The 17,474-nt window shown below is 36.3% G+C and overlaps 1 protein-coding gene across 2 annotated transcripts in view; it reads left to right on the forward strand.

Annotated features, from left to right (window-relative positions):
• Positions 1-17,127, forward strand: part of Megf9 (multiple EGF like domains 9) — a 124,901-nt gene extending 107,774 nt beyond the window's left edge. The window contains exons 4-6 of one of the 2 annotated variants that reach the window (XM_055607539.1): positions 3,471-3,614; positions 10,268-10,537; positions 12,219-17,127. In XM_055607539.1, the coding sequence (XP_055463514.1) occupies positions 3,471-3,614; positions 10,268-10,537; positions 12,219-12,670 (866 nt within the window). In that variant the 3' untranslated portion in view covers positions 12,671-17,127. The remainder of the gene's footprint in view (positions 1-3,470; positions 3,615-10,267; positions 10,538-12,218) is intronic. The other variant, XM_055607540.1, reaches the window with a different exon arrangement.
• The last annotated feature ends 347 nt before the right edge of the window (positions 17,128-17,474 follow it).

Genomic DNA, 17,474 nt, shown 5'->3' on the forward strand with positions numbered 1-17,474 from the left:
CTCTCTCAAAGATCCTTCAGCACGGAGTGCCAAAGGAGTGCTGTCCCAAAACGCATGACTCTGCCTCTTTCTCACTTTTCTATTAATCACTTTTTGACTTTCCACTTTGCAATGTCAAAACTTGTGGAGAAAAGTGTAACAAAAGTTCATTGTCCTAATTTGTTCTCTATTGCTGTGATGAACATCATGATCAAAAGCAACTTGGAGAAGAAATGCTTTATTTCATTTTTCACATCTCACTGAGGGACGTTAGAACAGGAATTCAAGGTAGAAAACCTGGGGGCAGGAACTAAAGCAGAGGCTGTGGAGGAACACTGCTTAACTGGTTTGTTCCTCGTGACTTACTCAGCCTGCTTTCTTTTGTTATTGTTGGCTGTTAGGGTTTTGTTGTTGTTGTTGTTTATTTGTTTGGTTGGTTTTGTTTTTGCTCTTGCATATTTTTTCTTTTCTTTTAAATTAATTATCACGTGTTACATCTTGATGACAATTTCCACTCTCTTCTCCTTTCAGTTCCTTCCCCCCACATTCTCTGTCCTTATCCACTCCTCCATTACCCTTCAGCCTGCTTTCTTATACAACTCAAGATTACTTTCCTAGGGTTGGTACCTCCACAGTGATCTGGGCCCTCTCTCATTACAAGAAAATGCCATATAAACTTGAGTAAGGTAATTTATAGAAGAAAATGTTTTGACTGACCTTATGGTTTCAGAGAGTTTGAGTCCATCATGATTTGGGGCAATATAACAGCAAACAGCAAGCTTGTTGTCTAGAGCAGCATCTGAGAGTTTACATCTCAGTCCAGTCCTCAAGCAGCAGGCAGAGAGGGTACACTAGGAATAGCTGGAGTCTTTTAAAAGCTGAAAGCCCACCACCTAGTGACACACCTCCTCCAACAAGGCGATGCCTTTTACTCCTTCCCAAGCAGTTTTATAAACTGGAGACCAAGTATTCAAACATCAGGACCTATGGAGTCCATTTTCATTCAAACCACCACACAGCCAATCCAACGGAGGCATTTTCTCAACTGGGGTTTCTGTCTTCAAGATGATTCTAGCTTATATCAATTGACAAAAAACTAACCAGCATGCCCATATATCCACATCTAAAATTAATAAATACTAATATTTTGCCAGCATTTTGCTTAATATTTATCCATATATGTATAGATACTGTATTAGTTGGGGTTTTCTAGACAAAAAGAACTGATGAAATGAATATGTATGAATGAATATATATATGTGCATTCAGGATCACTTTTATGTATATATTATATATAATATATAATAAAATCCCATATATATGTATATGTATACACACACACACACACACACACACACACACACACACATATATATATATGAGATTTTTTAGAGTGGCGTACACACTGTAGTCTAGCCAGTCCAACAGTGGCTATCAACTAATGGAAAGTCCAAGCATGTAGTAGTTGCTCAGTCTGTAGACTGGATGTGTCAGCTGGTCTTCACTGTACACAAGAACCCTGAAGAAGTAGGCTCTAACACCAGTGAAGAAATAGACCTACCAGCTAAAGTGAGTGCAAGAAAGCCAAGAGCAAAAAGTTCTTTATTTCGTGTCCTTTATATAGTTTGCCACCAGAATATATAGTTCAGATTAAAGGTGGTTCTTCCACTTCAAATGATTTAATTAAGAAAATCTATCACAAGTGTACCCAGACCCTTAAGTTTTAGTTAATTCCAGTTGTTCTTAAGTTGACAAACAAGAATAGCCATCACAACACATATTTGGAATGAAAAATTATAAATGAAATCGAACCTTTGTTTTCTCCTTACTCATATTTTCTTTCATTTGTTCACAGAGACAATAAATTTTCTTAAGCTGCCTCTGTCCATATTTAAAGTTTTTACTATGTATGTGTTTATTTTTTGGTTTGATGTATTATGTGGTTTTGTATTTGCTTAGTGTTGCTTTTTGATACTTCATTTTTAAATTATAATTTAATTTATTTATTATGATTTATTCACTTAGTATCCCCACTGCAGCCTTCTCCCTCATCTCCTCCCAGTTCCACCCACCCTCTCCCTTCTCCCCCTACGCCCTTTCCCTAGTCCACTGGTATGGGAGGACCTCCTCCCCTTCTATCTGACACTAGCTTATCAGGTATCATCAAGACTGGCTGCATCATCTTCTGTGGCCTGTCAAGACTGCACCCTCCAGGGGGAGGTGATCAAAGAGTCAGCCACTGAGTTTATGTCAGAGACAGCCCCTGTACCCCTTACAAGGGAACCAACTTGGACACTGAACAACCTATGGGCTTCCTTTAAACAGGGGGTCTAGGTCCTCTCCATGAGTGGTCCTTATTTGGAGTTGATACTTCATTTTAATTTTACGTGTATGAGTGTTTTGTGTGTGTGTGTGTGTGTGTGTGTGTGTGTGTGTGTGTGTGTGTGTATCATATGCATGCAGTGCCTTTGGAGGCAGAAGAGGGTGCCAGATCATCTGGGTCTAGAGTTAAAGATGATTGTGAACTGCCATTGTAAGTGATGGGAATTGAACTGGGGTCCTCTGGAAGAACATCCAGTATTCTTAACATCCAAGCTATATCTCCAACCCCAAGTATGGCTTTCTGAAATTCTACAAAATAAATATTCATTACATGTGCCATTCCTCAGTTTGCTTTTCAACCAATGCTTTCTTTAAGATGCATGTTTGTAACATAAGTAGTTCAGTATTTGACTATAAAATCTAAACTATGAAAGTGCCACAATTTATTTATTCTTCTATTAATATGTATTATTTTTTCTTTGCACAAGTTAGTCTGTTTTTAATAAGTAGCCAATCAACCAATAAAAGCATATTGTGACTATAATCAGATACCCAGCTTTTTTCTCATAGGAGACGTTGAATTCATATACATAGCTAGTACAGAAATAAATCAGGAGGGGCTGGAAAGATGGCACAGCTGTTAAAAGCATTTGCTCTTCTTGCAGAGGCCCCAGGTTGAGTTCCCAACATCTGTATTGGGCAGCTCACAACCACTTTTTCATAGAATTCCAATTCTCTCTTCTGTTCTCCAAGGGCAGTTTCACATACATGTTGCACAGAAATACATGTAGGCATATACACATACACATAAGTAATAAATATTTTTAAAATAAATTTATTTATTTTATTTTATGTGTATCAGTGTTTTGTCCTCATGTATGCATGTGTGCCTGGCCCCCAGAGGTCAGAAGAGGGTATAGAATCCCCTTGGACTGCTGTAAAGGACAGTTGGAAGCTGGTCACATAGGTGCTGGGAATCAAACCCAGCTATCTTAACAATGGAGCCATGTCTCCATTTTGAATTGTTCTTTTTCTTTTTAAAGAAATAAAAAAGAATAGAAACCAAATAGTACTCTTGCTGCTTTTTCTGTATATTCTTATGGTCTTCCTGTTGCAGGCAGGATTTCTGAAAGTTCCTTAACTTTGAAACAATAATTTGATTATTTTAGGTGCTTGTTTAAACTGCCAGGAAAATAGCAAAGGGGATCACTGTGAAGAATGCAAAGAAGGATTTTATCAGAGTCCCGATGCTACTAAAGAATGTCGTCGCTGCCCTTGTTCAGCAGTGACTTCTACAGGCAATTGCACCATAGGTAAGGCCTTTCTCTAGGTATTAATTCCTTCTGTGAAATAAACTACATTGATGAATTAATTTCTGGATAACGTAGGTGAAAGGAAGTTATAAAATTCACAACAGTTTTCCCTTCTATGAATTTATAATCAAATTCTAATAAATATATAAAATAAATCCTATGTATTAGCAGCTAACAGTATACATGTATCTGGATTATTTCATGTAGCATATTTTCAAAGTTCATCTGTATTGTAACATGTATCAGTAATGTATATTTTTGCTATAGGTTTATATAGGTGCCACATTTTACTTATTCTTTCCTGAATTGGTGGAAATGTAAAAGTTATCTACTACAAGTATTGCAAATATGTACAATTCTGTTCATGTTTTTGTGCATATAAATGTTGCCAGTACACCCTCAAGTCAGCGGTTGTTGTATGTTTTCCCCACTACTGAAGACTGATCCCAGGAACTCATTTGTTTGTACTAGCCAAGCACTCTGCCCCTGAGCTGCATTCCTTCCCCCACTCCCAGTGTTTGTATGTGAAAGTATTTTAATTTCTTCATGGTATATAACTAGAGGTGGAATTGCTATGTCATATATCAACTCTGTTTAGCTCTGTGAGGAAGTATCAGATGGTTTCCCAAAATTAGAACACCATTTTATGTTATCATTTTGTGAGGGTGGTATACATGTATTGTGTATGAGTTTGTGTGGGCACAGGCATGTTGCATATGAAAAGCACGGATGTACATCATGTGTTTTCAGTAACCCTCCAACCAATTTTTTTAAGATTTAATTTTTTTTTATTTGTGTGTGTGTGTGCGCGTAAAATATTATGTCCATGTGAGTGCAGTACCTGTGGAGGCCAGAAAAGGGCATCCAATCCTCTGAGTCCCCAAAGCTTGAGTTACAGGCCATTGTGAGCTATCCAACATGAATGCTGGGAACTGAACTCTATAAGAACCATTTCTGCTCTTCACCTCTGAGCCTTTTCTCCAGTCTCAATCTTTGTATTGTCTTGTTTTGTTTTTGAGACAAGATTTCTCAGTAAACCTGAAACTCACTAATTTGGGTAAGCTGGCTAACTACTCCAGGAATATACCTGCATCTACCTTTCCAAAAAAGATATGTGTAACACCATGCCATTGTGTTCCACATGGTTTCTGAGGATCAAAACTTAGGTCCTCATGCTTGAACAGCAAGTACTTTACTGATCAAGCTGTGTTACGGTCCCTGCATTATTACTTTTGCCAAGAATATATGAAGATTCTAAATTGTCTAAAGATTCAACAACACTTATTATCTACCTTTATTTTTTTTTCTACTGATATTCATCCTAACAGATGTGAAATGGTATTCCATTGTGGTTTTAATTTGTCTGTCTCTGATGGCTAATTATATATTCAATGACTAGTTTTGTATTTCTTTGGAGAAAATACCTATTTGAGGTTTTTGTTCATCTTAAAACTGTAGTATTTATTTTTATCATTGTATTGATATAGTTATATGTACAAATCACTTATCAGATGTATGATTTGTAAAAAAAAAAAATTAGTGTAGTCCTCTATGAGAAAGTTCTTGCCTAGTAGGTAGGATATCGTAGGTTTGATCTCTAGCATTGTAAAATATTTAAGTAAAAAGGGTTTTATAAAACAATAATTTGTATGTATTTTCTCTTATCCCATGACCCAGTTTTTTTTTTACTTGCTTCATGTCCTTTTTAAAACTAATTTTTTTTGTTTGCTTGCTTGTTTAATTTCAGAGGCATTCAGTTTAATTTTCCTGAATTGTTTATGTTGGCTTAGGATTTCTCATGAGAATGTAGTCAAAATGTTAGGACTGTCGTCAGAAGTCTGAAGGCTTAATTGGGACTGTAGAATCTGCTTTCAATATGACTAAGTTATATGGCTTGCTAGGGACAAAAGATTCTGTTTGCCACAATGTGGACTTCCTTAGTAAGCCACTTAATATCCTTACAGCATAGCAGCTGGCTTCCTCTACAAGTGAATGACCCAAAACAGGGCAAGATGGAAGCTGCAATGTGTTCTATCATCTAGTATCTAAAGCCGAGATGTTTGCAGTACTCCATTAACTTACTCATGTCTATTCTATCAAGTATAAACATGTGAATACCAAGAATTGGGTTCATTTGACAGCATCTGGGAAGTCAGTTGTTATTCCTAGTAATAGGAACTGGTGTGTTCTTCTTTTTATAGGAAGCTCTGAAAAAAAAATTTTGATCTATTTCACAAATAGTAATTAAGCACTTAGTACATTCTTGTTATTATGATAGACAAGGAATGCAAAAGTCTAAAAACTAAAATATGGGTTTGTTCCAAAGGAGTATTCAGTGTCATAGAGAAGAAAACACACAGTTATGGATATGGTGCATTGTCCCTGGGACTAAATTTTTTCCCTTATTTTTCCTAAAAAGGATGATATTTTCATATAGCATATATTGTTAATTATCACTGTGTGTATAAAGTATATATTATATGTTATATAATATGTACTTTATATATTCACTTTATATTTTATAATATAATTTTAAGTATATAATTATAAATTAAGTATAAAATTATAATATATAATTTTAAGTATATTATATAAAAAGAATATATTAATATTATATATTAATACATTATACATTAAATATTTAGAATAAGTTAGGACTATCATCATGAGTCAGGAATATGGAAATTGTGTATTATCTAAATTTACATCTGTAATAACAGAATTCCAAAGCATACGTATTGACATTCTGTTAGTGACAATTTAACATTTAAGACATTTATAGGATTTGTAAATCAGAACGTTGGCTGTTTAAGTTCTTGGCTCATCTTGAGTAATTTTTTTAAACACAGAGATTTACTTAGGATCCCACTTTAAAATTGTTCAGTTGAGTGACCGACTAGATTCTCTTCCATTGATGAATTTAAAATGTAGAATTTCTCTGTGAAAAGAAAATTGCTGTGAAAACTAATATGCTTGAAATCTTTTATTCTTATATGCCTTTTTTATACACTGTATGATGCACAAGAGCAGAGATGATGTCTATATTTTTAATCATTCGCTCTCTAGTCCCAGAGTATTAATTATTAATGCCAATAGTACATGTTGGGTGAGTGGAAAGGGAGATAACCATAACTCAGGGGCAATAGTAATTAGGTATATAAAACTGGAGTCAGGAGCACTTTGAGAGACTTATACTTTTTACTGGTAAATACAGAAAAAGTTTTTATGGGACAGGTTACATTTAAATGAAAAGTAAATACTGGGACAGTTAGAAATATATCCATTTAGAGGTGATAAATAACAGCCAGACACTGAATTAGGACATGAGCAATCCAATTAGGCATGCATGTGCCTGTAGGGATAGAATGTACTAAGCCAGTTCATTTTGATACTTTCAGAGATCATTGTGTCTAATGCACAAACAACATACAAATAAGATCAATGTAGTAAGTCAGTCTATACATGAGTTCACTAAGAGGCTGTGTTAGTTAGGATTTCTACTGCTGTGCTAAACCACCACTACCAAAAGCAATTTGGGGGAAAGGGATATATTTCATTTTAAACTTTCAGGTAATATCTCAGAGCAAAGTCAGGGCAAGAACCAAAGCAGAAGTCATAGAAGAGTGTTGCTTACTGGCTTGCTCCTGGTGTCTTTCTCAGCCTGCTTTTTCATAGCATCCAAAACCAACAGGTGTATCACAATCCACAGTGAGCTAAGCCCTCCCACATCAATCATCAATAAAGAAAATGTCCCACAGTCTTGCCCATTGACCCATCTAGTGGAGGCATTTTCTCAATTGAAGTTCCGTATGTGGCAAGTTGGCATAAAAATAGCCAGCACAAAGGGGAATATTCTACACTAGCGGTGTAATATAATAGTTTCAGAAAGAGATAGTCTTGTGAGTGTCAATGAGAAGGAGGACATTTCAGGTCAAAAATCATTATCCCAGTGAGCAGTAGGGAGGAAGGGGCAGAAGAATCACAATTAAGGCCAGCTTGGGCTACACTGTGAGACACTCTGTAAAAACAAATAAACAAGAACAAAGGCACAACAGGAATGTTAAAATCACTGATCTGAACAAAGAACTTCCTAGGTATAGTAGAAGCAAAGTACAAGGAAGGAGTAAAACAGGAGGCAGATATTTAATACCATCTCATTGGGTCCTCAGGTTATAAATATTAGAGAGATGAAATACTTTCACAAGCCTTGATTTTAGCTCTTCAATCTATTTCATCTGGAATTTTTTGAAATGAGTTTTTGTTAACTATAAAAGTTAAAATATGATACCATTGTGATTATAAGCTTCTTAAAAGACAAGAAGTCTAAGCCTTTTTTGAGTATTTTTCTGTTGCAAAAAATATGAATTAATTCAGTTGTCACTGTTTTTTCCATGCAAAGTGATTCGAGTATTTCTGGTTTAAAGTCCTTTGTTTGCAATAAGGTTCTTGAGTTTATTGACTTAACTTGATTCCACATGACCACTGGGACTAAGAATGCTAAATTAAATTTGTTTATTACTTACACAACTCTGTGGCTTATCCTGAAAACCCTTGAATTATATTCTTTGGGTGACAAATTATGAATTGTTTCTTAAATGAAACTCTTAATAAGATAGACAAAGGCATTCACTTTTTATACAGAGTCTGGGGTAGGGTCCTTGCTGTAGCATTATGACCCTTGTAAATTATTCTTTCTATAATTAAATACTGTGTTTAGAGACCAAGATGATTCTGCTAATAAATTTGTAAATTCTAAGAATTAAGTTACAATTTTCTATTAAAAATTACTTACCAAATCTAATTGAGAAGCTCAAATCAATTTTATGGAGACTTGAAAAGGGTATCTAGGTATGAGTCAGTATGTTTCCACTATGTCAGATGAAATTATGCAAATAGCAAACATTTATTGAACATATACTGTATAAGACACTACAAAAAGATTGGAGGTAAAGATGGAACACAAGTAGCTTATAATTTAATGGGTCAGATACACAACTAATCTAATTATTACGACTTAGATGCTCTGTGTTATGGATGAGCATAGAGTAATTCTAACCCAAACAGAAAATCAGGTACAATCTTTTGGCTTCTGAGAAGTTATACCTGAATTAATTCCTGCAGTTTGTATTTACATGGTGATAAGGGGTAGGAAAGCAAGAGAGTGCTTTTTGTAAAGGAAACAGTATATATAACATTTCAGAGAGAAGAAAGCAGGCAGTCTTTGGGAGTACTCCTAAGCCACCTGACAAGCTTGAAATAAAGTAGATGGTGAAGTGTGAAGAAAAATGAGAAGAGCTAGGAAAAGTAAGCAAGTCTTAGATAATTTTCAGTAGAAAAATCTACTAAATTTTCATTTGGTCCGAAGCCATCAGAATTGAAGTGGCTCCTCTAGGGAGGCAGAACATGTACTCAGATTCACTTTGAAGATCATTGAGACTGCAGGAATGTACTGTAGAAAAGAAGCTTTAGAAAATGTTGAGTGCTAGAGGTTAAAAAAAATGATGACAACCTTAACCAGGAGCATAACAATGGAATGGAGACAGATCAGTAGATTAAGAATCTTTTAATGTAACACTGAAATGAACTGCTAACTGCTCAAAAGCAGGAAGGAGATGGAGAATTGAAAGTTGGTTCTTAGCCTTGGGATCTAGGCAAGTAGATGGATGTTGGGACCATTCACTAAAATATGGGGAACATGTTAAATAGAATCATCTGTGTTAAACTTGAAATGTTTATAGACCCAGGTATACAGGCAATTTGTGCATCATATGCAGTTTGTAATTTAAGATAGAGAAATGGACTGGATATACACATTTTCCAAGTTGACTTATACAAGTGGATGAACTCACCCATGGAGCATGCATAGAGTGAAAGGTGAAAGAAACCAAGCATAGCAGTCTTTGAGTAATGGTTTGGGGTTTAGCTCAGTGGCAGAGAAAGTGCTTACTACAGAAAACAAAAAGAAGCCTAGGAGTATCAACATTTAGGGAGGGAAGGGATGGAAAAAGTTTTGCTTAAACTATATTTTGTATAGTCTCTCATTCCTCAAAGGAAAGGAAAGAAGGAAAGGAAAGGGAAGGGAAGGGAAGGGAAGGAAGGAAGGAAGGAAGGAAGGAAGGAAGGAAGGAAGGAAGGAAGGAAGGAAGGAAGGAAGGAAAGAAGGAAGGAAAAACTCATATGTAAGGACCCGTGAGATGGCTCAGTGGATAAAATTACAAGCTAGCAAAACTGACAACCTGAACTTGATTCCCAGGACCCACATGGTAGATGGAAAAGATCCCAGCAAGTTGTCCACTGACATACATATGTATATTGTTACCTATGTGGATAAGTTCACATGCACGCGCGCGCACACACACACACACACACACACACACACACACACATTTACAATATATCACAGTTGTTGAGACTTCTGGTGAAAACATGTCTTTTACCCTCTACCTCAGTAGACTCCCTGGACAGGCTCAGCATTCCTTCAATATACTTGAAAGTTAATGAACTAGACTATTGATTCTGTATATCTCTTGAGGAAGATACCAGGGAGGATTTGTAAAAAACTTTTGGAGGGCAAATAGTTTTCTATTTTTCAATGTAGGTCTAGGCATTACTAAATTATTTTGATGTTCTTTCTAATTCTATTACTCTATTAGAATCTGGTGAATTGGAGCCTACATGTGTCCAGTGTAAAGATGGTTACACAGGCCAGAACTGCAATCAATGTGACAATGGCTATTACAATTCTGACAGCATCTGCACACCATGTGAATGCCATGGCCATGTGGACCCAACTAATACTCCAAAGATTTGCAAGCCTGAGAGTGGTGAGTGCATCAACTGCCTTCATAACACCACTGGGTTCTGGTGCGAGAACTGCCTAGAAGGCTATGTTCGAGACCTTCAGAGAAACTGCATCAAGCAAGGTAAAACTCCAACTAAGATTACATGTATATTGTCTAAGGCTAGCATTGAATGTTTCAAGACAGCTGCCATTAGCTTTGTAAACATTCCAGTCCTTCCAGAGGAGTTTCTGGAAATAAATTTTGATAGGTGTTTGCCTAAGGGATTTTTTCCCTTCCTGATTGTCTCCTGATACTCCAATGTCAATTCCAGAAATGTGAACACCAAGACAAACTGTTGTGACAATGAGACCAAGTGTCCTTATGTTTCCCTTCTTCTGTCTGTCTGTTATAATTGAAAGTACAATCATTTCTTTTTCTTTGCTTCTTGACACATCATTTCAGTGATCATCAAAGACCTATTCAGGGATGGACCTATAGTCAAGTCTACTTAGAAGTTCCATCTGGGAAACTGGAGTTCTTTCTAGCCTCTTCACACTGATTTAACATGGATCTGTGTGTGGTAGATGAAATCTTATTAATATTCCATTTGATTTTGAAAGGAAAAAGGCATTCATATGATAGAATGCTTCAAGAAGTGGAGTTCAGTGAGGAATAAAGAAAGGTTAAGTTATGAGTTCAGGAGGATCTAGGGATGTCCAGGGATTATTAGTCCACAGAGGGGTTAACCTTTTTCTATATAAACTACTTCTTGATATTCTAATGCACATTGATTACTGAGCTGAAGTCAAGGTGGTCTGTGACCTGTGGAATCTTTCAGGCATACTCTTGATATTATTCTACTACAGTGATCAGATTGACCCACATCACTAGCTAGAAATGCTGTCACTTAGCATTCTTCTATGTGGGAGACATACTTTGTCCAGACCAAGAAGTACCAAGAAGACAGGACTCTGATTTTGTTAACCATGAAGAAATACAAGCTTTGCTGTTTTTAGATTAATTGATGTAGAAGAGTGTGGTGATGAATAGTAATATCTATTTTTTATTATAATTTTATCAAGTACCCATAATGTTCATTGAAGTCTTTCCAAGAACTCTGTGAAGCAGACATTACTATTCGTGTTTAACAGATGAAAAATCTAAAATTCTAAGAGACTTACTTGTAGTAATACAATCCTAATCTAGTCCAAAGCCTTTCACCCTTCCACTGAGCTTTGATGTCATTAATGGTCGAAAATGTAGTTCCTTTACCATAGAATAGTTCAAAAACACACAAAGCAAGAACTCTACTTATAGAATTAAAGGAAAGCTCTTTTCTCTTTTGGTTGACTTGAACTCTGAGCATTTCAATTTCTTTTTTTGTTTGGGGGGCGGAATAGATTTTTATACTTCCTTTGAGGAAAATTACCTTCATGAAAGGTCTTAAGATGTATTGGATATATCTTAGGTCAAATAATTGTCATTTTTAATCATGTGATTTAGAACTCGGTGGTGACACACTGCCTTTGCAGAAATATTCATGCTTATGGGATGGAAAACTTCCATGTTAGAATTTTTCGAAAGTTTAAGTGTGTGTTATACACATTCAAGAACAGACCTGGATGTAAAATGTAATAAGTGAGTTTTCCAGACACCATTTCTTATCATTATATTTATTTTAAAATTATTTTTAACTTGCATTACCCTAAGCAGAGTACCATGTCAACATCCCACATCAACTTCCACTCATGTGTATTTTTTATTGTTTCTCAAAACTAGATAATTTTGTCTTTTACATTTCATTCTCTGTTTTTATTTTCAGAAGTTATTGTTCCAACTCCTGAAGGTTCTACCATTTTGGTTTCCAATGCTTCTTTGAGCACATCAGTGCCCACCCCTGTTTTAAATAGTACATTTGCCCTCACAACCCTACAGACTATCTTTTCAGTAAGCTCTTCTGAGAACAGCACCTCAGCTCTCGCTGATGTATCATGGACCCAGTTTAACATCATCATTTTGACAGTCATCATCATTGTGGTAGTGCTGCTAATGGGATTTGTAGGAGCTGTGTACATGTACCGAGAGTACCAAAACCGGAAACTCAATGCTCCCTTTTGGACCATCGAGCTGAAAGAAGACAATATCAGTTTCAGCAGCTACCATGACAGCATCCCTAATGCAGATGTGTCAGGATTGTTGGAGGATGATGGCAATGAAGTGGCTCCCAATGGGCAACTGACCCTGACAACACCCATTCATAACTACAAAGCCTGAGGAGCTGAGCAGTTTTCCTGGATTGTCAGGACACATGCTCACTAAAACAGCATCTGCCCTCTGGCCACACAGAATCTGGGTAGAGTTTGCTGAGAATGGTGTCGTGTGAATAAACTGTTCAGGTACAAACTGTAGTGCGCTTAGCCTGTGTGTTACTCTTAATTTCCCATGAAGATCTGAAGCACTCATCATCTTGAGGACTTGAAGTAAAGTATATTTTTGTAGCAAACCACATGTGTGCATGGAAAGGCTGAATCCCACAGAGCGGCCTGAGTCTACCTGGCCTCTCAATAGACTGCTGGGAAAGTGTTCACCTCATCAGCCATGACAGAATGATGATTTGGAGGAAAAAGGCTGGTGGAAGACTTCATCTCCATTTTGGAAACATTTTTTAAAGGCGAGGCAGGGATTAAGCTTATTTTATTGTACTAAGACATATAACTGAGGAAAAGCTGGTATCTAGGCTATACCACAGTTAAAAAAAAAATCTTGATTGTGTGTAAAAAAGACTAAGGGTAAAGAAGTCCCAAGAGAATCTGTAGAAGAGCTTTCCTCCCAAAAGTCTCCTTCAAGGATGGGATTAAAGCACAGGATAAGCTTCTGTGGTGAGGGCAGGCACAGCACCCAGAGAGCAGAAAGTTGATGGACCTCCTCAGGGGAGGTTTCTGCCTTTAAAGAAACAAGGTGTACATAATTAATGTAGCATATCTGCTCAACATTGTACTTGTATCTATTTGTAAAAAATCATGTCCTATTTTATCATCTAGACTCTATCTGTACAGCTGTTAATGGTGTTGTAAAAAGAAGATATAGAAAATTGGTTAAAATTCTGTAAAATAGGTAGCAATTTTGCTAAAGCTGGGACTCTGGTGAGTATCAGTCATTTTAGTCCCTGTTTGGACACTGTTGAAATTTATAAAAGATCAAATGTTTTTAATCTTTCCTCTCTCAACCTAGAGTCGTATGTCTTTGACTTACTATAGATTCAAGCAATAGATTTTGAAGGCTGCAATTGTTAAGCTAGAACACAGGCTACATTCTCCGGACTCACCAAATTAGCCACACTGTGTTTTACAATGTTTGTTGTAAACATCCTCAGGAAAAGACTTCTTTCCTGAATGTAAAAGACAGTCTTCCAAAGGATAGAAATGTTAAATTCAAAAAGAAAAGCCATCACATCACTTGGGGTCCCTCGTTTTGTTTGTTTGTTTTGTTTGTTTTGTTTTGTTTTTTATGCCCATGAAGTATTTATGTGCCTCCCATAACCTCCAAAGTACAGGCCTCTGACATTTGGGCATAATCTATCACCCACACATCATAAAGTATGTTTGGCTTCTCAGTGTTAGAGTTCATTATTCTTCATGTCTGGGCATAGGGTCTCTCTGATTGGGTGTGTATTTAGTTCTTGCTTTCGATACCATTTTTCCCTGAGGCCAAGTACTACTGCTTTTATGTGTTATATATATATCCACAGGTTGTACATTAGGAGAGACAAGAAAGTTGGTCCAGACTATGAAGTAGTTAGGAAAAATGAAAACAGAGACGACATAGGAAATTCAGACTCCTTTGCTTAATTTCCTCAGACAGAAAAACATAAATTTTGGTCATTCTCAGTAGGAGACCCCCACCTTTTTCTCAGGGTTTGGAGATGACTGTAGACTAGAGGATCCGTAGGTAACCTGAAGGTGCTCTGCATATTTGGCTGTCTTTATGAAAGTAGACATTATATTTCATTGTACTGAAACTATTTACATGTAGCTGATTGATTGCATTTGAGTCTATGGGTTTAATCCCAAGAATTACAGAATATATTAATATTTTTATTGCTCTGTCATATACAAAACACTTTTCCATGTGTGTTCTTTGAGCCTCACCATATCCTCCTTGGGAAGTAGTCTTGTACCCATTTTATAGATGAAGAAACTGAGATACAGAGAGGTTAAATTATTCAGGATTATATAATGTGTATCATTATTATTCTTGGAATCATTCTTACATCTACTGAGTAGACATTTGGCTCGGTGATAACATATAAATCTACTAGCCATGAGCCCTAGAAAACTGGAATGAGGATTCCCATTTGTGGATGCTTCTAATAGACCCTCTGTATGCTCTTCAGTGTGCTTACTCCCCTGTGTGTGAGGGGGAGGGTTGTCTCGCAGATACAATTTTAGGGCCACATAGTTACAAAGGACTTTGTGGAAAGAACACAGGATAATTTCAATCTAAAGTCAGGATTCATGATGAGAAAGCAAAAGCTGCCAATTATTGTTTATTAAAATGGTGAATTCCTGTAATGGGGAGGGGAGTGGTGAGACTTTTCCTAGAAGTTGTAGCACAACTGTGTGTTGACTGTACATCACACAATTCCAAAGCATTGTGCACAGTGATTGCCTCCCCAATACTCCATCTTCTGCCAAGAATAAAGGTAAGGAGATAAAAGCAAACAGTTTTTAAACAGATACTTAATAAATAAATAAGGAGTGTTTGTATGAGTTTAAGAGCTAAAGTCAAATAGTTAAGATTCCAGTTTAATAGCGATTCCCTGAAACAAATCTTAAGAGCTAACACAGAAACTAAATCACAAATGTTTATCCAAGTACCTGTTAATGGCTCCGAAGTCATGTTCTTGATTTTTCACAATGAAGAAAAGTATAGCCTTAAATGTGTTTTAAACAACATTTTTAGGGACCCCAGTGCTCTGCTTGTAGAAATAATTCTACTCTAAAGGTAACCATGAGGGGATCTCTCCTTGAAAGTAGAGTAGAAAACCAGTGTAAAACAAAACACAGTGCAGGGTTTTCATTCCTTTGGAGGCATCACCAACCAGCACCAGGAGTTCTCTGGAAAGCCTAGTGTTGGAACAATTTTTGTCTAAGGATTGAAAAAAAATGTTCTTTTTAATATATAATACCTACATGAACCTTACTGAGACATGATCATCACTGGTATGAATGAACTGATGCTTGCATCTTCATTAGCTCATCTTAGTAAGCCTTGTGCATTTCTTTCTTTTTTCCTTTTTTTTTTTTTCTTTTTGGAAGAGACATTGTCTTTGCATACTTTTATTTCACAAGTATATTACTAAAACAATTTTGGGACATTCCTAAGTACTCACACGAAGGTGTGTTCATATCCATTATATAATCAGCCATAGGTCATGCTTTATCTATAAAGAATGACACCTGTGCATTTCTGCTAGGTAGATGTGGTAGTGTCAAGCATGTCTTTGACCTCCTTTATCACCACCATCCTCCACATTGCTTCCCAGGGCTCTCATTTACAGTTTTTCCAACTACAGAGAAAGCAAAATGATAATGAAATCTCTTATTTATATGAAGGTCTTATGGACTCAGTGCATCATTTTTCCCAGGGATAGTTGGATTTTAAGAGAGGGCAACAGGACAGACATGGGCTGGGAAGATACATTTCTTTTAACAACACTATCTAAATCCCAAAAGGTAACACTTTTCTTTACTCCCAATATTCCCAGAATCATTAATCATCAAAGCAATACTCACAGACATACTAGTTAATTTGAGTTATCTGATCATCAAGATATTGTGTTTTAGAACAGAGTCAGTTGGAGCTTGATTATGTATCATTTACCCTGGTCCATTTTGTTTTGTTTTTCCATGCTTGTAAATGTAAGATTAATTCTAATGACTGTCTCTAGATTCTTATATTTTGAAGTAGTATGTGGATAGGAGTTGGGTTTCTTCATTTCATAAGGAAATCTCTCTGACAAAATATTCAGAATAAGTTAAAAGAATTCAGTGGAATTGTTAGGTCAACAGAAATCTTAGTGACCACACACACACATGACAAAACAAAACAAAACAAAAATTAAAAAAAATTTAGCTTGTTGCTTTTGACAGCAAATGGTTTAGGGGCTGAAATGAGTTTGGTGTCCATGTGCAGAGCTGGGGGAGGTGATGGGAGGTTAATTTGTCTTTTTCTTTCACCCTGAGCCAGTGGCTATGCCATGGGGAGAAGCAGGAAGGAGACAGTGATCAATCTGAAGAAGTCAAATAATAGCACATGGCTAAAGGTATGGATCATTAAAATGGCAGTGGTTTGAATGATACTTTTCCAAAGGTATCAAGGATCTTCCTTGTTGCTTATGCATACGCAGAAACTTTAGCTGCCCTGGAGTCAGTGAGCCCAGAGCTTCAGATTCATGCTAACCCAAAGCTACATGACTTCTAGTCGACTTTTAATGCTAGGCACAAGCTCTCTGTACTCTTAAATTTCGGCCCAGTCAATTAGGGAATGTTTCACAAAATTAAGCTTGTATTTATGTCACTAAATCCTAACCCAAAATCTAAAAACATGTCTCCTATGTGTGCTGTACTAGGCTTCATGATGCATTTCTAAAGTTGTGTATGATTTGAATATATGAAAGAATTTATACAAGAGTGTTATTTAAAATTATTAATAAATGTATATAATTTGTACCTATTGTAGATTTGTTTCACTTTTTAATGTAGTGAGTGATTTTAGAAGTCTTCAGGTAAGTGCTAAAAATCACTTAGCTCACTTAATGGAAGGCTTTGAATTTTTCATGTACTGACCAACATTCTGTTCAAGTTCATTAAAGGAGTGTCTACCACTTGAGGAGAAGATACCATATGGGATAGTTCCTTTTCATGAAGCAAATCACACCAGCAAATATATATGACATATATTATTGGTCTGGAAATGTGGCTGAGGTCACTTGCACCTATCCTCAGTTCTATCCTCAGAATTTCAAATAAACAAACAATAGCATATATTCACTCTGCTTTCTGTCCTCTGTGCCATT

Source organism: Psammomys obesus, unplaced genomic scaffold, assembly GCF_907164565.1.
Source record: "Psammomys obesus unplaced genomic scaffold, mPsaObe1.curated_primary_1811, whole genome shotgun sequence".
Lineage (NCBI taxonomy): Eukaryota > Metazoa > Chordata > Mammalia > Rodentia > Muridae > Psammomys > Psammomys obesus.